Here is a 22468-nt window from a genome sequence, read left to right as displayed (position 1 = left end):
GGACCATCCAGAGACTGCCGCACCTGGGGATCCGTCCCAAATCAGCCTCCAAACTCAGACACTATTGCATATGCCAGCAAGGTTCTGCTGGAAGGACCCTGATATACCTGTCTTGTGTGAGGGTATTCCAGTGCCTGGCAAATACAGAAGTGGATGCTCACAGTCAGCTATTGGATGGAACACAGGGCCCCCAATTGAGAGCTAGAGAAAGTACCCAAGGAGCTGAAGGAGTCTGCAACCCTATTGGTGGGACAACAATATGAACTAACCAGTACCCCCAGAGCTCATCTCTCTAGCTGCATCTGTAGCAGAAGATGGCCTAGTCGGCTAGTTGGCCATCATTGGAAAGAGAGGCCCCTTGGTCTTGCAAACTTTATATGCCCCCGTACAGGGGAACACCAGGGCCAAGAAGTGAGAGTGGGTGGGTAGGGGAGTGGGGGGGGGGGCAGTATAGGGGACTTTTGGGATAGCATTTGAAATGTAAATGAAGAAAATACCTAATAAAAATTGGAAAAAGAAAAAATATTTATAATAAAACATTTTAGAGGAAAAAATTGTTCTTTAATTCAGTGTCTTCAGTTTTGTGTAAATTGTTCTTGTTGAAAACAATCACTATAGGATTGATGGTCTTTGGAGAAGACTTATTGTCTTGGTTTTTATATTGCTTGTGACTTTCCAGTGGAACCTAGGTATCTGAAATTAGATTGTTGTTATGTTTTTTGATATGAGGTTTTAGCCTACAATATTGGAATCTTCAGTTGGAGTAATAGGATGAGCAGATTGGAATAATTCTGAAAGGGCAGAGCTAAAGGGACATGACTTGTACTGAGCAACACAGCAGCTGGAGGTCCAAGTTATAGTAATAGGCTGGGCAGTATGAGAGGATCCAAAGAGGTGAGTCAGAGGAGACTAGTTTTCTTGCTGGACCTAGCTACAAGAGTGTAGAACTCCAGTAGGGTATGGAGCCAGGTGGAGCTAGGGTTTGTCTCTTACTAGGGACCAAGATCCAGGAACTACTATTGCCTGGAGAACCATAGTGAAATTGGCTTGGGGTTCTGGTGAAGAAAGTTGGAGTTTAGGGGAGCCTAGGGAGGAGAAAAGAAGGAGCACTCTCTGATGTTATGATCTGTGCAGGGTCCTGGGAAAGAAAGGCAGGTTTTTAGGAAATCTAGCTAGAAGGGAGGAGAGGGACTTAACCAGTGGCAGCATCAGGGCAGAGTTCAAGGAAATTCTTGAGCAGAAGTGGTTTGGCTTAGAGAAGAGAAAAGAAATGAGACCTCAGGGAAGGCAGGTGAGGAGTTGGAAAGCCTAGGGAGTAGGAATGAAAGTGGCCTATTTAGAGGTCTGGTAAAGGTCCCCAAAAAGGCAGGTGTCAGTTTGGTGGACAAAAGAGCAGGGTTGAAAAGAACCTACCTGGTGACAGGAGGACCTGGGAGAGGATGGTGGAGAGTTGGTTGGCTTAGGGTGAGGAAGATTCAGGGTGACACATTTCGTTGGAAGACTTAGGGTGACACATTTGTCTCATTTTTTGATGTCAGTGGTAATGCTTTATAGTTTTCACCCTAGTTGGATGATGTTCACTATATAGCTCTTATTATGTTGAGATTGGTTTCTTCTATTCCTAATCTCTTCAGGGCTTTTATCTCAAAAGATTGGATTTCACCAAAATCCTTTTCTATACCTTTTGCAATAATTGATATAAAATAATAATTGCAAATAATTTCAAAAAAATTGCATTTGAATTTTAGCCTTGATTATATTTATTGATGTATACATTTATTGAGCTATGTATATGTTGAAGCATTGCTTCATCTGTAGAATGATTCTAACTTGATCACAATGAATGATCTTTTTTTTGTATATTTGAATTCAGTTTGTAGGTATTTTCATTGAAAAAATTTCATCTGTGTTTATTAGGGAGTTTGATCCATGTTTGTGCCTTTATCTGGTTTTCATATCAATGGCTTCATATAAAGATTTTTAGTGAAGGCTTTAGGGTATTTTGTGTATAGAATCCAATCATTTAAAAGAAGGTACTTTTTTGTTGTTTCCGTGTCTACTTTTGGTATCCAGGTAATAAAGTCTTTGTACAGTGAGTTTGGTAATGTTCCTTTCCTTTTAATTTTATGGAACAGTTTGAGAAGTATTGCTGATAGCACTTCCTGAAGGACTTGGAAGAATTTGGTAGTAAATGTGTCAGTTCCTTCCTATGCTTCTTTATGGAAAGGGTAAATTGTGGTTCTTATTGTTTATATCTTATTGATTTAATTATGGTAGGTTATATGTATTTCTAAGAATTTATACATTTCTTCTAGATTTTCCTTTTTAACTATGTTATTAAAGTATTCCCTAATCTCTAAACTGAGGTCTACTGTAATGGAATCTTTTCCATCTATTACTTTGCATCTTCTCTTTCTTTCTTCCTTTTTTTCTTCCTTCCTTCCTTCCTTCCTTCCTTCCTTCCTTTCTTTCTTTCTTTCTTTCTTTCTTTCTTTCTTTCTTTCTTTCTTTCTTTCTTTCTTTCTTTCTTTCTCTCTCTCTCTCTCTTTCTTTCTCTCTTTCTTTCATTTATTGTTCTTTCTTTCTTCTTTTTTCCTTTTTACTTAATTCTCTTGATTTATTTAGATAACACTTTGTCAATTCTTTTATCTTTAAAAAAGGCAATGTTTTGTTTGATTGATTCTATGTATTCTTATTTTAGTTTCCATTTTACTAATTTCTGATCATTATTATTTTTTTGCCAACAACTTTGTTTGAGTTTAACTTTTTTTCATACTTCTTAAGTCCTTGAAGTGTATCATTAGATTATTTCTTTGATATCATTCTGATTTGTTATTGTAAACACTTATAACCATACAAATTTCTCTTAGAACTACTTTCACTTTGACCCAGAGATTCAGATGTGTCATTTTCACTAGATAATAGGAACTTAGTAATTTCCTTCCTAACTTCAATAATTTCCTGGTGATTGAGGAGTGCATTCTTTAGTCTCTAAGTAATTCTATAGTTGCTTTTCTTTCACTTGGTTTTTGGTTTACATTTTTATTCCACTATCCTTTGATAAAATACTTGGAATTGATTATTTGTATCAGATAACTTATATGTTTGAAAGCTTGTTTTATGGCCTATAACATAATATATTTTGACTTAAGGTATAGTTTGACTCTAATCTTTCTTTGTTAATTTTTAGTTAGGATAACCTATCTAAAGATGAGAGTAGGGTGTTGAATTCACCCATTCTCTTCCATCAGAACCTTTACTTTCCTTTAGGGTTTATTAAATGCAAGCCTCAACATTTGTGCATACACAAATATAATTTCTATTTGACTTAATGAACTGTTCACTTTGTTAATGTGTAGTGACCTTCTTTATCTCTTTGATGAATGTTGGCAAGGGAGCTCATTTTTCATCTAATAGAATAGTTGCAGCATTCTATTCTGGTTTGAAGCTTTCTATTTAATAGAGTGATTTCCATTGTTTAACTTTATGTCTGTGGCTGTCTTTGCCAGTGAGGAGTGTTTCTTGGAGACAATAGCTAATTCACAAAATATTGGTTTTTAATCCTGTCAGCTGCTATCTTTTTCAATTATTATTATGATTCAAAGCCATTTACACTTGACGTTTTGTTGAGAGAAATAAATTTTCATGGTTTGTGCTTATCTTTAAATGTCCTCATTTTGTTTTGTATTTTTAAAAGGTAGTTTTGCTATATATAGCCATCCTGTTTTGAGTCATTTACTTTTAGGGCTTGAAATATATCATTATATACTTTCCTGAATTTTAGGATTGCTGATGAGATATCTGATGGTATTCTGATGTGTTTGCCTCCATAGGTGAGTTGGTAGTTTTTCCTTTAAGTTTTTTACACTGTTTCTATGCTTTGTATTATTGACTTAACTACAATATGTCTTGGAGATACTTTTCACTGGTCATGTCTATTTTAAGTTCTAAATTTGTCTTGTGTTTGGATATAATTTTTTTCTCTACCTTTATGATATTTTCTCCTTTAAATTTATTGAAATGATTATTCAAACCTTTAGCTTTTATCTCATCTCTTTCTGCACAGTGAATTCTTAGTTGTATTCTTGAATGTATCTCAGAGATCTTGGAAGTATAGCTATGCTCATTTTTTTTCTTTAGATATGCCTAAGTAGACATTTATAAATATCTTGGTTAAAGAACTATAGGCAACTAAAGACTTCTCACAGGAAGTTAGTCTTCCCCGGAGATGGGCCCTTTAATTGGTTACCCAGTCATCACCCCTGAAGTCATACACATATAAGTAACACTAGATGAATTCAGGAGGTTGTCTTCCTGTGTGTGTGTGTGTGTATCTATATCTACATCTACATCTACATCTACACCTACACCTACACCTACACCTGTATCTGTATCTGTATCTGTATCTGTATCTGTATCTGTATCTGTATCTGTATCTGTATCTGTATCTATCTGTATCTGTATCTGTATCTGTATCTGTATCTGTATCTGTATCTGTATCTGTATCTGTATCTGTATCTATATCTATGGAAAAGAATATGAGAGAAAGCCAGGGAAAGGGACATGGAAGGTATTGAAGGGAGAATGGGAAGGGAAAATTAGTATAATTATACTTTAACTTTAAAATTTTCAGAAAAGTAAATGTGCTGTAAAATTGTCCTCTATCACTAGAAACAATTTTTCTTTCTTTTTTTTAAAATAATTTAGTCTTTGAATTTTTTTGCAAATTACAATCTGTTTATACTCATTCTCCACCCTGCCTTACTGTCCTTTTACCCCCACTAATCTCTCTTCTCTTCCTCCCACCAGGTCTAGACTCTACTTCCATGTGTTTTTGTTTTGCTTTGTGGTCCACTGAGTTTAACCAGGGCTACTTACATGTACTGGCCTGTGGATCTACCTGTTGGAACTTAAATAACTCCTCAGTGGCTGCATCACTAAAGCCAAATAGTTCTTCATCAATCTTTGACTGTCATTAGCTGTCCTAGGTGGGATGGTACCCCATAAGTGCCTTCGATTTTATGACTGAATGGTTACTGGCATCGTCTTTTACAGGTCTTATGCAGGCAACTCCAGATGTGAGTTTGTAAGTGCCATGGTCATGTTATGCTTATAAGGAATGTTTCACACACCTCTTTCTTCATCTTTTCTTTTATTTCCACTCACTTTTCTGCCATGTTCTTTAAACCACTTGAAAGTGGTTTAATGCTAAGCACTCAACTTCTTATTACCAATTTATTACTAGCACCTTGCCTAGCCAAGAGTGTCTGAATTAATCACTATTTAGTGCAAAGCAAAGCTTCTGTAATCAAAACGGAAGACAAGCATAGTCTTTTGGTACAAAAATTATTTAAAAGGCACTTTGACAACATGTCCATGTACTAAAACAACAGTAATAGGTTCCTTCACAAAGCCCATGACTCCTCAACTATGGATCTTTGGCCAGGTACACAGTACTGATCATGAATTCCTTTCTGCTGAATGGATTTCAGATCTATTGGATATCATTTGCTTAATCACATAGCACTAGTGCCATTATTTTAAGTAAAATAATGCCTGGTAAGTTGGTATTGTGGCATACAAGTTTGTTGTTAACTTTATTCCCCAGCTGCTGGCATGGCAGTTTCCAGGACTATGAAAGGTAGTCAGCAAGGAGTAAGCTCCCAGCCCATATTGTGTTTCTCTGTATTGTACAACTAAGGAGTGTGAATCTTAAGCAATATGATCTTGCTATCTACTTCCAGTGAGTAGCCAATGCAATTTCCCATAATCTGTATAATTTGGGGGACCTTTAGGGACTTCCTGGCCAATAACTCTGAGGTAGGAGGCTTACACCTGGAACCAGGATTTTCATTTTATAACTAATGCCTTCTGAAATCAGCATAATTTATCCATGGATGGCAGTACCTCCATTGAAAGCATTTAAACTCTTTTTAAAGTATATTTTAATTCGTTTATAAAGTAGAAGTTTTCATGTTCTTTCTTCATACTTCCTCAGTTTTGATTAACTTTCCTTCTCCATTCCATCTTGATCTCCATTCTTCATTACCATCCCTGTTATACCTTGGTATCCAAAGAATTACTTCTCTCTGTTTTCATAGTGCATGTGTTCTACCATGCCCACTGAATTTAACCAGAGCCATAGGCATGAGTGTAAAAGTGAAGCTTTCCAGTGGAAAATGAACTTGCCAGTGGCTATACCACCAAAGACAATGACCCTCCTTTGCCCAGTACCTATCATCAACCAATAATTCCCATGGAAGAGGCAGGGTCTCATGGGCCACTGACTCAACAATGACTGAATGTTGACGGGCTCAATCTAATGCGGGCTTAGTTCAGACAACCACAGCTTCTATGTTTTCATGATTGTAAAGTCAGTGCCATACCCAGAAGACATTTCACTGCCCTTCTCCTTATCATCTCCCCACTACATTTTTTCTGCTCAGTTTTATGTATATTATGGCTATTATATCCTGTAATGACTCAGTACTCACCAGTCACTTGTTCTCAGTACTATGAGTCTCCACATTCACCATTATTCAGTACATAGAAACATCTCTAAGTCAAATGCAGCATTTGTTTTCCTCCTTTTGTTTGCTTTATTTTATTAGTTTATGTTTTCCAGTGCTATTTAGAAGGAAATTGGATTTTTTACTTCAGAAAATTGATATTTGCTTACAATCCTAATGCTATTCTATAGCTCTTTTTTACTTATGTCTCCCATAAAGTTCAGAAACAGAGACACAAGGATACCATTAGGGAAAAAACAGTTTATACTTTAGTGTAGCTAGTAGTATTAAAAAATATGAAGTACAAGGAGAAAGAAATTGAGAAATGGGATTGAGGAGGATAATGTACAAATTAGAGGGAAAATATAAGGGCTAGAAGCATAATAAATAATAGAGAAAATATTATAGACTAAGATCATTAAAGGAATGGACATTAGCAGAAAGCTATTCATGAAAGATACAAGTTAAAACTCAAACCACTCTGATTGGTGGTATAGTTCCAAGGAGCTCTTGGTTAGTTCATATCGATGTTCCTTCTATGGGGTTTCAGTCCCCTTCAGCTCCCTGGGTATTTCTCTGACTCCTTCATTGGGGACCTTGTGCTCCGTGCAATGGATGACTGTGAGCATCCACTTCTGTATTTTCCAGGCACTGGCATAGCCTCTCAAGAGACAGCTATATCAGGCTCCTGTCAGCAGGTTCTTGTTGGCATCTGCCTAGTGTCTGGGTTTGCTGGTTGTTTATGGGGTGGATCCCTGGGTGCGGCAGTCTCTGGATGGTCGTTCCTTTGGCTCTGCTCTGAACTTTGCCTCTGTAACTCCTTCCATGGGTATTTTAATCCCCATTCTAAGAAGGAACGAAGTATCCACACTTTGGTCTTCCTTCTTCTTGAGTTTCATGTTTTTTTGTATCTTGGATATTCTAAGCTTCTGGGCTAATATCCACTTATCAGTGAGGGCATATCATGTGTGTTCTTCTGTGATTGGGTTACCTCACTCAGAATGATATCTTCCAGATACATCCATTTACCTAAGAATTTCACAGATTCGTTGTTTTTAATAGCTTGTGGCTCTAGCTATATTTATAGCAGAGGATGGCCTACTCAGTCATCAATGGGAGGAGAAGCCCTTGGTCCTCTGAAGGCTTTATGCCCCAGTATAAGGGACTGCCATGACCAGGAATGGGAGTGGGTGGTTTGGGGAGCAGGAGGGGGGGATAGGGGATTTTCAGAGGGGAAACTAGGAAAGGGGTTAACATTTGAAATGTAAATAAAGGAAATATCTAATAAAAAACCCTCAAACCACTCAACAACTGAAAGAAAAGTGTAACTTCAGTTTCTTATGCTATAACCTCTGGGAGAAGGGAGGGCTTCTAGTCCTAGATATTAAAAATGTTAGACTAGTGAGCCATCTCTGATGTGTCTCTCTGCTTTCTCTAGAAATCTCACAGTCTGACACACTATACTCATCCCCTATAAGTTTGGTTTTGGTATGCTAAGGGTCATACATTCTGCATGGAGTATGTGATGGTTTAAGCTCTGAGGGCTATGAAAGGTGGTGGCCAACTTGCATTTAGCCTTAGTGTTTTCTTCTCACCCAAATCCCTCTTGGGCTTAACTAATACACCACAGTCCTTGGCTGAGTGTGTATACCTTGTTCAGTATACATCTTGTGTTTCTACGTTGTTGTTTACCTAAGCTGTTATGGATTTAGTATCTTCTGTAAGTTGTATAGGCTGGTTACTCTAGAGAACTATGGGAAATCTCATGTTCAGACCCCTGTATTGTGTTTCTGCTGCAATTTCCATGACCTGCCATCTTTCTGTCCATATTCCCATTTCATGTCTGTTTAGCCTGCTTAGTCTCTCTCTATTTGATATTCCTATAGCACCTGTTCTCAAGAGGGGATAGGACCTCTTTAATGATTACTAATGATCTTGGACCCCAGCAGGCAGCAAGTACCAGTAAATGTCCACCTTTATCTACTGCACAGGGTTTTTAGGTTCACCTTATGTTTTTTCTTCTCTGTATCCATCTTCTTTTCCTTACATTTCACCTGTCCACCACTTGTTTCATATATATATATATATATATATATATATATATATATATATATATATATATATATATATATATATATATAATTGTCTCTTAGGAGTAAAGTCTATTATTTTGTTTTTAAGATATAGTTTTTATTATTTTCAGTTATGTGTATGTGTGTGTGTGTGCCTGCATGTGGGTATGTTCATGTGAGTGCAGTGTTCAGGGTTGTGAAGCTGCCTGATGTAGGTGCTTGCAATTGCATTTTAGTCTTGCGGAAGAACAGAAAGTGATCTTAACTGCTCTCTCTTTCCAGACACACTTTGTTCTTTTATTAATCCTGACTTTGGCCATACAGAGACAATTTCTATTCCACCATTTTCCCCTTGATTATTATTTCTTTAAGAACTAACAATCTATTTTTATTAAAATGTACTTTTCTTAGCATTGGTGTTCAACTATGCCATATACATTGTTTCTTCATACATTATTGACCTCTAATGACCACTAGATATAAATTTTTATTGTGCTAAAATATGTGTAGTACAGATTTCTATGTTATATATTTACTCTTATGGTATGTGTGTGGGGGGGTGCACATGTGCATGTTGTATGTGATGCATGCATGTGAGTGGACAGGTTCATGTACCCATGTATGTATATGTAGAGGACAAAGGAGGGGAGGTCTTTGGAAATTCTCTTCTATCCCTCTTCAGCTCATTTCTTCTAGCTGAGACTTCTCAGTGAACTGGAAGCCTGCTGCTTTGGGCTGCTTGCCAGCAAGGTCCAGAGACTAACTTATCTCTACCAACCAGTTGCTGGGTTTATAGGCTACATAGGTTTAGAGGGTGCTGGGAATTTGAACTCAGGTCTTCCTGCTTTCAGAGAAAATTCCTCTTACTGAGTTATATCACCAGTCCTGTTCTTATGGTTCATATCATCTTATGTTAAATATGTGAATAAATATTTTGTCAAAAACTTGTTTACCTTGAAAACATGATGAAAATTTATATAAATTTTCACTATTGTCAAATATTAAATAAATTTAAATATTAAGACTGAATCTATTCTATTTTTCTCAAATAGTTTCTTCTCAACTACATTGAAAGTTAAACAAGTTATGTGCTTTAGAGTCTTCTCTCTACTCCATCCTGCCATCTTCTGCAGTTACTCTGCAATGTACTTGTCAACTATTTGTTTTTATTTATTTACAAACATTATGGTGAACAATTGTTCCCTCTTGGTTCTTAGATTTTCCTTTTTTGGAGGGAGAGTTATAACTTTTTTATTATTTAAAATAATTTTTAACTTTAAATATATTTTTATCATATTCTTCCCTACTCCAAGTCCATCTAGACCCTTCCCCCCCACTCATCCAACTTTAAGTTCTTTTTCAAAAAACAAGCAAAAACACAGTACATCAACAAAACTCCCAAAACGTAAGAAAACAAAACAAAACACCACTCCAAAAGAAAACTCTCTCTCTCTCTCTCTCTCTCTCTCTCTCTCTCTCTCTCTCTCTCTCTCTCTCTCTCTCTCTCTCTCGTCTATTATATGTCAGTCAACTACTCCTGAGCATGAGGCCTCCCCGGGAGTAGTTGATATACCCAGCAGGTATAAATGATTTGTAGGTTTTCATTCATCCATCCACTCATTCATCCATTCATTCACTTTTTAAAATATAATAAGATAAAACAAAAGCTATTACATCAAAGATAGACAAGGCAATCCAAAAGAAAGAAAAGAGTTGAACAGAGGGCATAGCGATCAGAAAGACACTCATTCTTACATTCAGGAATCCCACAAAACACTAAACTAGAAACCACATAAAGACCCAACAAAGAAAGAGAACTTCAGACCAATTTCCCTTATGAACATCGATGCAAAAATACTCCATAAAATCCTCCTAAACTGAATCTAAGAACACATCAAAATGATCATCCATCATGATCAAGTAGGATTCATCCCAGGGATGCAGGGATGGTTTAATATATGGAAATCCATCAACATAATTCACTATATAAACAAACTCAAAGACAAAAAACACATGATCATCTCGTTAGATGCTGAGAAAGCATTTGACAAAATCCAACACCCCTTCATGATAAAAGTCTTGGAAAGTTCAGGAATTTAAGGCCCATACCTAAGCATAATAAAAGCAATATACATCAAACCAGTAGCCAACACCAAACTAAATGGAGAGAAACTTGAAGCAATCCCACTAAAATCAGGGACTAGACAAGGCTGCCCACTTTCTTCCTACCTATTTAATATAGTACTAGAAGTCATAATATATATGCAGACAGCCTGGGACAGACACATGCAGGCCCTGCGCATACTGTTTCAGACTCTGTGAAATCATATGAGCTTTGATTATGTTGATATAGAAGGCTTTGGTTTCTTGGAGTCTTGCATCCTCTTTGGCCCTTACACTATTTCTGCCACCTTTCTTGCAGGGCTCCCTGAGCTCTGAGGGGAGGGATTTGATGGAGATATTCCATTTGGGACTGAGTGTTCTAGGGTCTCTCTTTCTCTGCATAATGTCTGGCTGTGGGTCTCCTGCTGCAGGAGGAAGCTTCTCTGATTATGGATGAGGAAGGCACTAATTTATGAATATAGCAGAATATGATTAGTAGTCATTTTAATGCTACATTTAAAACAAACAGTATTATTTAGGTTTACTTTAGGTCCCTGGGTTATCTACTAGTCTCAGAGTTTTATTCACATAAGCAGTAGTGGGCATGGGTTCCATCTCATAGAGAGGACCTTAAATCAAATCTGTTATTGGTTGGTTACTTCCATAAGTTTTGTGCCACTCTTGTCCAAGCATATTTTGCAGGTAGCACACCACTGTAGATAAAGGATTTGTGGCTGGCTTGGTGTTTATGTTTCTTTTTGATAGCATGCAGAATATTTTCTTGTACCAAAGATGTTAAAATGTAGAGATGAAGGTTCGCTGTAGGCACCAGCGTGACATCTCTTATGTTTGATATATGTTTATGTAGATGTCCTGTTCATCAATAGGGTCTCACTGTCAGTTTATGGAGAGCAACCTATAGTCTTGGCAACATCCTGTGTTGTTTGGGGATTCCCATGGGGACACTTTGACCTACAATGTAATTAGGTATAATCCAATCCCAGTACTAGAAGCTTCATTTGGAGACCAAAGATGGCCAGCTGGAATTCTGTCTCCTCCAATATTTGGTGATGTGGTTTAGATCACCTTCATGAATACATACATGGTCTGAGGTTTCTATGATACTAGGTTTCATAACACCCTTCAAATATTCCTTAATTTTAGGGGACTCTTCCCATATTCCCTCCTACAACTGTCTGTCTCCTCCCTCTCCCCAATTCATCCTCCTATTCTACGTCCCCTATCCTTTTCTTTTCACACATTTACTTCTAAATACCAGTTGTCTGTCTCCTCCCTCTCTCCACTTGATCCTCCCATCTGCTTCCCCTGTTCTTTTCTTTTCCCACTTTTGTAGGGATGGGGTTTAGTGGTAGAGCACTTGCTTACCATGTGAAAGACCATGGGATCAGAAAGAAAGCTAAGTGCCTAAGTTAAACATTTTAAACTATGTTTTCTTGCATGCATTGTGCTTATTCTTTGCCTATAGGCTAACATAAAGATCCCAAGTATCTTCAGTGTGTTGTTCATTGTTTAAGAAGCTGGTTCCTTATTGCTGTTGTGTAGGTCTGATCTTTGAAGTGATTCACTCTTAGTTTATCCCTAACTATTCAACCATAACCATCAGCAGAATATATTGTATAAAAATATTTTTTCAAATTAAAGAAAAAATAATGATATAATTAACAATTTGTACTTTGAAATCAAGAATTTTTGATTTACTAAGTTTACCCTACTTTTCATTAATTAAATATAACTTGTTTCTCTCCATTTGACTTGCATATGCTATTATCCTAACCTGAAGTGCTATGCTCTTTGTAGCACTTCTGATTGTCAGAAAGAGAACTCTTGGGGTTAGTAGCATGGCTTAGTGAATAAAGGCTCCTGATACCAAGCTGGACAACCTGTGTTCAATCTTAGGATCCATGTATATCTTTTAGCTTCTATCACAAATATTTTTTAATTTATTCATTTAAAAAAATTATAAATATTTTACTACTTAAAGGTATATGACTATAATGCAAATATTTCACGATTTAATACAAATAATTCACATATTTTGCTATTTAAAGGTATAATATGCTTTTAAGTAGTGTAAAGGTATAATAGTAAAATACTAAATAGAAAAAGGTATGTTATACTTTTAAATATAATATGTAATTGGTCTAAATTTTAAGACATTATACATATTGCATAATATTTTAGTTTAATATGATTATTGTATTCATATTAACAAAGTGTGTCATTATGGGATGTTGGCAGCCTGAAAACAAAATTAACTTTTATAATTATTAACACTTTATTTTATTGATAATTATATATTTAAAGTATTCAGATAAAGTTATTCTTTGTATGGTACTGAAAGAGTGAAGTTTATAATGTTTCTAAACATTTTAGAAGTTGATCATGAAAATTATTTCATATTTTTAATCTTTGCAAAATGACTCTAATATATTGTTTTTATCTATTAGTTTTCCAATCTTTGAAAATCCATATCCAATGGACATTCATGAGTCACCTGTTACATGCACAGCATATTTTGCCGATTGCCCTCCAGATTTGATTCTAGTACTCTATTCTATAGGAGTCAAGCATAAAAAACAAGGATACAGTAATAAGGTACATTTTTCTTGTTTTTGTATGTATGGTCGTGATTTTTCTTGTCAATTTATTTTCTGACTTTCCATACAAGGTGACCTGACTTTATAAGTGGCAAGGTGACATTGTCAAAGATGTAACTAGTGAAATTCAATTTTCTGACTGAAGCATAGTTCTAAGCCTGTAAGATTATAAATTTTCCATACACTAAGTATGTGATTACATACTAAGATCTATTTATCAGTCATGCTAATTTTTGTATTACATATATAAATTATCAGAGTCATAATAAGTAGCCTTTAATTCTATTGCATGGATCAAGTTTTATAAAATTCAAGAATCAGAATTTTCTTAATTTATCATTAGAAAAACAGAATTAAGCCAGGTGTTGGTGGCAAATACCTTTAATCCTAGCTCTTGGAAGGAAGAGGCAGGTGGATCTCTGAGTTTGAGGCCAGCCTGGTCAGAGTAAGTGCCAGGATAGCCAGGGAAACCCTGTCTCAAAAAGCAACCCCCCCCCAAAAAAAAAACCCACAAAAATCCTTAAAACTTGTTACTAACATAATGAGATTTCCCTTTACAATGTTTAAGATTCAAATAATTATAATTATCACAAACCATCTAATATGGTTCCTGTTATTGGCCGAGGATAACTGAAATGCACAATTAAAAAATGCATGATTTACATGTGGTTCTGGGTTAAATGGCACCACACTAGCTTGTTGGCAATACATACTGCATGACATTTGTTGCAACACTGTATTTATCCAATTAAAAATACATCTTTTATTGGTTTATATAAATGGTAATATTGGTTAAAATCTATTTTTAGAGAAATTATTATTCTGCATTTAAAGATCTATTTTTTAACAAAGGAATTGATGATAACTATATACTTCATCTTTGGCTGTTTTGTAATGACTCATTATTAACTTTTTTTGTATTATTTTGTAGCATTTGATTTTAAAATTCTAAGCCATTTAATTTTAAAAATAAAAGCCACATATTCTGCTCAATAATCTATTTAGGAATGGCCAGTCAGTGGAGGAGCTTGGAACCTCGGAGCACAAACTTATCCAGAAATTATTATTACTGGGTAAGTAAGGTATTTTACAAGTTGTAAATTATAACAAATTATAAGTTATAAATTTAATAACAATAAAATATTTAATTTTGACACTCTTTTATAACTGTATTCTGGCAGAATCATTTAAGTATGAAGTAAGAATCTAAGAAATAACATTAAATCATAGTTTTTAGCTTTGATAAAAAAATACAATCAAATTGTTAGAAACAGAATTATTAAAAAGAATTATATTAAGATTATATTAGTGAAAACAGTCATAAGAAAATTATGAGTAAGATTCACAGGAAATACTTTATTTGGAAGACAAGGAATATTAACTTCAGAAAGTCCTTAACCTAATATCATGCTTCTTAAAAATGTCAGGAATCAGGCCTTGCATCCCCATTTCTATAGTTGAATGAAAGATGCCTGCCACAGGCTCAAGCATTGCCTTCTTGATGTCTACATAGTAGTGCTAGCTTGGGAGAAAGGAGAAACTCCAGGAGGTGGAAGCCATCCGAAAGAACTAGGCCACTGGATGCATACCTTGAAGGGTTATACCTAGTGTCTGGTCCCTTCCTTTTACTTTGCTTCCTTCCATCTACCTTGAGATGAATAATTTGTCACATGCTGCAGCTGCCATGATGTGAACTGTTCTGCCACACCCTCTCTGCTGTGATGGACTGTGAACCCTTGACCAGAATCAACCTTTCCTCTCTTAAGTATTATATCAGGTATTATATCCCAGGGACAAAACATCCAGGATTCCCAGCACTGCCCATCAATAATAAGCAACCACATTCCCTACCCATTTGTCAGTCTCAGTAATGTAAGATGGAGAAAAGAATGTGGACACTGCTGGGAAATCATTCACAGAAATGATGGCTGAAGACTTAGCAAATTTAGCAAAACAACACAAACCCACAGAGTCTGGTAAGTTGGAATTAACCCCAAGAAATCCACATCAAGATGCATCATAGTCAAACTCTGAACAGTAAACAACAAGGAAAAGGTTGGAAGACACAAAAGAGAAAAGGCCTCCCACACATAACACTAAACTAATATGATGAGTGACATATTGTGCATCAGAAAACCTTGGGAACAGCCAAGATTGCCAACTGGGCTAGTCACAGTCACCAAGAGAGGAAGAAACATATCTATGCTCAGCCAATGCCAAGTACCGGTGCTGCCAGGCCTACTTTACCCCTAAAGAGCATATCTTCAACAGCACTGGAATACTCTATCATGAGCACTGCTTTGTGCATGCACAGTACTTCTAGCTCTTTTATGAGTTTGAGGGTCATAAGTACTGCAAACATATCTTCTAAATGCTGACTGCTTCATGCTGCTAATTCTGTGGTGAGTTTGTCACTGAACATATGATTAAGTCCACCAAGGTAGTAAACTGGTATTCAGGCTGTTTAAGCTGTGAGCTGTGTTTTGTGGAGCTGATTGATGTGAGCTGACCATTGATAAGCAGCCCCATGTTAAAAAATGAGGCCAACCACCCAGACCACTTCAACTGTTCCTACTGTGGGAAGGAGTTGACCTCTGATCCCAAGAGCTGAGGGGTGAACTCTACTGCCTGCCTTACCATGACAAGATGGATGCCACCATCTGTGTGGGGCCTGCCATCAGCCCACTGAGGGCTGCGTGGTAGAAACACTGGGAAAATGGTGTCATGTGAGTACTTTGTGCCAAGTGTGAGAAGCCATTCCTGGAGCACCAGCACTATGAAAAGAAGGGCCTGACCTATTGTGAGACCTAGTATAATCAGATCTTTGGAGATAGATGTTTGCTACAATTGCAGTCATGTGACCAAGGTTGATGGAACAAACCTGTGGAGTTCTATATGAAGCCTGTGTGCAAGAGGTGCTATAAGAGGTTCCTTCCCCCTAGAGCTGAAGAAGAAGCTGAAGAAGCTGTCTAATCTGACCTCCAGCAAGGCCCAGCCCACGTCTGTGGACATCAACTCGGTCTGTAGGTCCTTGGCTTCCATTTATCTGCCTACAGAACCCTCTTGCCAAATCCCTGCTGGCCACCTCCCACTTCTACTCCATGCAACCTCCTCCCACTGCTATGACTGTTCACAGTCTGCTTTGGACTACATAGTTCTCTCTTCTGTGCTGGGGCCTGGCCTAGCCTCAGTCACTTCATCTTATGCCCACATCTCCAGGGACAGGAACAAAATGGGGGTGGGGGTTAGTTCAGCATTTATGTTGTTAGGGATCTAAACAGGGAGTTCTCAGTTTAAGAAATTTCGCTACCAATTAAGAAAAACAAGAAAAGCCTTTTGAGATTTCATCTCATCCCATTCAGAATGGTTCAGAACAACAAAAGGACTGATGGCTACTGGTGAGATTGTGGAGAAAAAGGATTCCTTATTCACTAAAAACAAATTACTAAGCGGCTCAGCTATACTCCTTGGCATCTGCCCAAAGGATGCAGCATCATCCTCTACAAGTACTTTCTCAGCAGTGTTCATAGCTGTCCTAGTCACAACAGTCAGGAACAGGGAAGAGGTCTCTGCATTTGTCTGAGGTGACTTTGATGTGATCTAAAACTAGATTTCAGTGTCAATGTGAAACAATATTATGTAAGTTAATGAAAAACACTGAACTCCATTCACAGTGCATGAAGTTATATTTCAATAAGTCTGTTGAAGTAAATGGCTTTCTTTATGACTGCCATCCAGCTGGATTGTATGGTTGGATCTCAGCGGGAGAGGAGATGATTAGTTCTACTAGGACTAGATGTCCCAGGGTGGAGTGGTACCCAAGGGGGGCTTCTACTTCTCTGAGAAGAAGGGGAGGGGGTAGTGGGGAAGGGTTTTGTAAGGGCTGGACTGGGAGGAAAGGGAAGTGCTGCAATGGGGATGCAATGTGACTAAAAATAAATAATGCAAAACAAGCCCTATTAAACATGTAAATGTGTATCATCATCTAGACTAATGCATTCCATACACACACACACACACACACACACACACACACAAGTATAAAAACACTTTCAGTATATCTTTAGAGTGAGACTTAAAACTACAAGTCGTTTAATCCTCTAATTTCTATTCTTTTCGATATTATTTTGACTATTATAGTTCCTTTACATATAAAATTGTAATTAGTTTATTTCTACGATTTTTAGATATTTCACCAAGAATTACATTGCATCTATCTATATATTAGTTATTAGAACCATTATAAGTATTATCATCAGAAACATACTGTATCAGTAATTCCTTTCCTCTGATCAGCATTTTATATTTTTTCAGCATATGTCTCTAGCATAAATTATAATGATTTCTTTCTAAGTGTCTTGTAGTATCTTATTATACTTTAATTTTTCAAGTTTTTTCTGTTACACAGAAACAGTATTTATTTTTGCATGCTGGCCTTCATTAAGTATCACTCTCATGCTGGCCTTCATTAAGTATCATTGAGTAATTGAGATTTTGGTGCATATATATTACAAGCTCTACAGATTGAAGCAGTTCTGTTTCTTTCCTTTCAGCTTGTTGGTTCATAATTTGTTTATTTTGCCTTAATGAAATGTTTAATTCCTCCATCATAACAGTGAATACAATTGTGAAAAGAAACACTGTTCTTTGTTCCTCATCTCAGGGGAAACAACCATGTTCTTTTATAATCATGTATGTTAGGCAATGTTTGTAGATGGTCTTTAGCTATTCTCTATCAAATGAAAGGCAGTTCTCTTCTCCATCAATCATGTTTCTGCATGACTAGATGATGAGTTTTTGTCTATTGCCTTTTTGTATCAATTGACAAAACTAAATGTGTTTTCTTGTGTAAGTTTTCATTTTGGTTTTATTCCAGTTTGCCAACTGGTTTTTATTAAAAAGTTTACTTGCTTTTGCTTCTCTAAGTCAGATTTCTCTTGGTTATAAGTATTCTCTTTATGTATCTTTTTTTTATAATTTTCATTAGGTATTTTCTTCATTTACATTTCAAATGCTATCCTAAAAGTCCCCCAAACCCTCTCCTGCCACCCAGTCTCCTACCCCACCCATTCCCACTTCTTGGCCCTGGTGTTCCCCTGTACTGGGGCATATAAAGTTTGCAAGACCAAGGGGCCTCTCTTCCCAGTGATGGCCAACTAGGCCATCTTCTGCTACATATGCAGCTAGAGACACGAGCTCTGGGGTACTGGTTAGTTCATATTGTTGTTCCACCTATAGGGTTGCAGACCCCTTCATGTCCTTGGGTACTTTCTCTAGCTCTTTATGTATTTTACTTGGCTTTTACTTACACATTTTTCATGACTAGGTTTTCATCTTCCCTGTGAGATATTGTTGGACTTTGTTTTTCCTGCATTTTTTCTCTAGGCTTGTTGCCAGACTATGCTGACTTTCCCACATATAATGGGAAATCTGCTAGCCTCTGTTCTGTAGATTAGTTTACATAGAATTAGTGTAAATTATTAGTAAATCATGGTAATCCTAAATCAGTTTAGGTATTTGCTTTTATATTTTGATAATATTCAAGTTATCTTTTTCATTAAATGTTGATTTTATTTGAAAATATTATTCATTTTCATAAGCCATTTTACTGTTCTCTATGATACATATAATATGACAGGAAGAAAATCTAATGTTTTTTTTTCTTTTTCTTTAAAGTTCAATGTGTTCTTTTTAAAGTAATATCATTATTTTGACCTTAGAAATAGTTTCTCATAAATCAACATTCATTACAATGATTTTTTAATGAATATATAATAACAATCACTCAACTTTTTATGTATTTGGGGTGACTGTTTTATTTGTATACTTTGATTAATGGTAATTTATTTTTATCTAGTCATGCTGATGGAACAATAAAATTTTGGGATGCTTCAGCAAGTAAGTTTTATATTTTTTCCCAGTCAATGAAAATATTTTGTTAATATTTATTGATGGTCATCAACCATCTTTTAATTTGAATAATTTTAATTTCAGAAATATTTTAGCATAATCATATTATAATGCTTTGTTATAATATTTATTTTATGTACTTTAGATCAGCTTAAAGTATCTCTACTCTAATTATCTTAAGTAATATTAAATAAACAATGCTATAGGCACTCTTTCAGCAATCCTTCCTATCTTTTAAAAAGAAATCATGCTGCATCAGGAAAAGAACCAAGCTTTATCAGATTAACTGTTCCAGGAATTCCCTCTGTGTCCTATCTGTGTGGTGTTTGAGAAATGCTTTTATTCCTCTGTTCCCAGCTTCCTATCCCACTCTAGAGTAGTCCATGAGAATCAAGAGAAATTATTTGATAACACTAAAAATTCTTTTTAATTTTTTAACAGTTAGGTAATTTAAGGAATAACGTGTGGTCAATGTGCAAGGTCCTGTAACCTTATCTAAGTCTTCATTATACCCATATGTGTCATTCCCAAAACATGTTCTTAGGAAATACATGTCAAACTAGAAAATTTCGAAATGTAGTATAATCAAATGCTATTTTAATCAGAAATGGTAGAGATTTATTTGGACCAGTAAGTTTCAGAAAGACTACTTATATATGTGTTATTTGTTTATCTTTCAGACAGGATAATTTTAGTATCCTATTTGGGTAGCCTATGCTGGCCTCTATCTTAAGACTGTCGTGCTATAGCCAATCACATCCTAGGATTGCAATTGTTCATTACCAGCCCAAGTAGAAAGGATATTTTAATGGATTAACAACTAACATAAATTTTGTTAGGTAGTTAAAACTTAGAATAGTCAAAAATAGGAAGAGAAGTTAGCAATAACTTTGAAGTTTCTTAGCAGATATAACCATGAAGCAATAATCATGAAAGTAAGAAATACAAGAAAAGCAATTAATTTGATACAAGATGCTGCCTACTCTACAAGTCTATTTCAGCTTTTGCAGCTAGTTCGGAGATATCCTTAAAATCAGCAACAAAAAAAAGATCATTCTTTAAAATTTACTCATATTTTGAGATTTTTAAAGTCTAGTAGTATTTCACGTTATTGACAATTTTAAAAAGTTCAGGCCAAAGACAGGTAGTGGTGGCACAGGCCTTTAATCCCAGCACTCAGAAAGCAGAGGAAGGTGGATCTTTGTGAGTTCAAGGCCAACCTGGTCTACTGAGTGAGTTCCAGGACTACCAGAGCTACACAGAGAGATCATGTCTCAAAAAACCAAAGCAACCAAAAAGTTCAGGCCAGTTACTTTGTAGAATTATCTTAAATTGGACTGAGCTCTTGAAGACCATTTATAAAATAAGAGTCTTTTTTTTTCTTTTAGAGAAAATTGTATTTTTATTATTTCTGAAGTGGAAATGGTTTCCCCAAAATAAATATTATTAAAAATCATTTATTTATAACCCCAGAGTTTTATAAGCTTATACTTGACCCTTTCTTAACTAGGAACACCCAAATGAGATCTTTCTTAAATAATCTGTTGAAAAAAAAAAAGTCATCTAGAGTATTGTGTCAACCTCTTATCAAAGAATTAAAGGGATTATTGTGAAAAAGCATGGTAGCATCTCACCCGGAGGAAACTTATTTCTTCCATTTTCTTATTGCTGATTTCCATTTTCTTAGTTTCAATGCTCATAAACATTTCTTGTCTTCCTTTGTATAGTTTTCTCTTGATGCCACTGCCACGAGGGCACTTCACTGAGGGGTTACTATGTAAATGTCATTTTTCCCTACTTGACTTGTATTCTTGTGGTTCAACAAACACATTGAAAAAAAAAAAACTTGAACGATGTCTAAAAATTAAAAATCAAATGAGGAAATAACTACATATTATTATTTTATAGTGACACTGCAGATGTTGTACAAGCTAAAAACTTCCAAAGTGTTTGAAAAGCAGAAGGCAGGAGAAGGCAAACAGACGTGTGAACTTGTAGAGGAAGATCCCTTTGCTGTGCAGATGATCTACTGGTGTCCAGAGAGCAGAATATTTTGTGTCTCTGGAGTCTCTGCATATGTCATAATTTATAAATTCAGCAGACATGAAATCACAACAGAAATAGTGGTAAGTTACTTGAGATTTAACTTTTCTCTTTATAGTTCCTAAAAGAAAACAATTGTGTATTTGAAATACCACTTGGTATGGTTTTTAAAGCATCAAGATTACAATGTATTGTTGAGGTTTGGCCTTGCTGTCTACTGTAATGCTAAATGTGGGCCCCCAAATCCTGGAGTCAGCATGTAGACTCAAGTGGCCCTGCCCCCAAATTATTTCTGACTGGTAAATATAGGTGCCAATGGCTAATAGCTGGACAGAAGAAACATAGATGAAGTTTAGGTTTTCTGGGCTTGGAGTTAGAGATGAACCAGAAGGGGAAGAAGGAGAAGCCACCATGGGTTATGTGATCCATAAAAACATGGCCCCCGAGAGCTGGCCAATTGGAGTTAAGAGCAGCCTAGATGAAACACAGAAGTAATAATTCAGGGTTATCTATAGGGAAGTAGATTCTAATAGGATGGAAGGTAGATATCTGCCCGGCTCTTGTGCTGTTTAAGGCTTATTATAAATATAAAGGTTGTGTGTGCCTTTTATCTGGAAACTAAATGGTCAAATGTGGGGAAGAAATCCCGGGTTGGGAGTAAACAATTTTACAACATTATATAATTCACATTTAATATAATCTGTACTATTTTAAATTATTGTTACTTAATATATCAAAACCTAGTTTGTTTTTAAATGAAAAGTTCTCTAACAAAACTTCAATGTCAAAATGAGCTTGTATTTTAAGTTAATTTCTCTACAAATTGAACACCACATTGTCCTCTGTTGTTATGTTTCTTGTATCTCTTTAGTTTTGTACCTACTGACTAAACTGAGTCAATTCCTCCTAAATATTATCAATATAATAGCATGAACACTATTTTACCTATAAAGAAAATACTTATTATAATATAACATGTTTTAAAATAGGTATTACATATTACATGCCTAAGCAAGTATATTCATAAATGCATTTAATTAGTGTAGAGTTTTGCTTTCTGTATAAATGTCAAATTAGTGTAGGCTTTTTTTTTAATTTAACTTTTTTGTTTTTTGTTAGTAATTTGTCATAAGTGATCATTTCTCAACTATAATAAGGTTACTCTTAATAGTTTTTTAAGGAGCAACATTTTATATAGTGAAAAATATACCTT

The 22468-nt window shown here is 35.8% G+C and overlaps 1 protein-coding gene and 1 pseudogene across 8 annotated transcripts in view; both read left to right on the top strand.

The window, feature by feature from the left end:
- The window catches only part of Stxbp5l (syntaxin binding protein 5L), a 307493-nt gene that overhangs the window by 186981 nt on the left and 98044 nt on the right, over positions 1 to 22468 (top strand). For all 8 annotated transcript variants that reach the window (XM_085832442.1, XM_085832439.1, XM_085832441.1 and 5 more), the window contains 4 exons: positions 13153 to 13300; positions 14308 to 14375; positions 19160 to 19200; positions 21121 to 21338. In XM_085832442.1, coding sequence (XP_085688568.1) covers positions 13153 to 13300; positions 14308 to 14375; positions 19160 to 19200; positions 21121 to 21338 — 475 coding nt within the window. The remainder of the gene's footprint in view (positions 1 to 13152; positions 13301 to 14307; positions 14376 to 19159; positions 19201 to 21120; positions 21339 to 22468) is intronic.
- On the top strand, positions 15785 to 16579 carry LOC110311975 (LIM and senescent cell antigen-like-containing domain protein 2 pseudogene; annotated as a pseudogene).

The sequence above is a fragment of the Mus caroli genome, unplaced genomic scaffold (genome assembly GCF_978045245.1).
Source record: "Mus caroli unplaced genomic scaffold, Mus_caroli_1 scaffold_17, whole genome shotgun sequence".
Lineage (NCBI taxonomy): Eukaryota > Metazoa > Chordata > Mammalia > Rodentia > Muridae > Mus > Mus caroli.
Note: the sequence above shows the minus strand (reverse complement) of the source record. Positions and strands in the feature narration are given on the sequence as shown.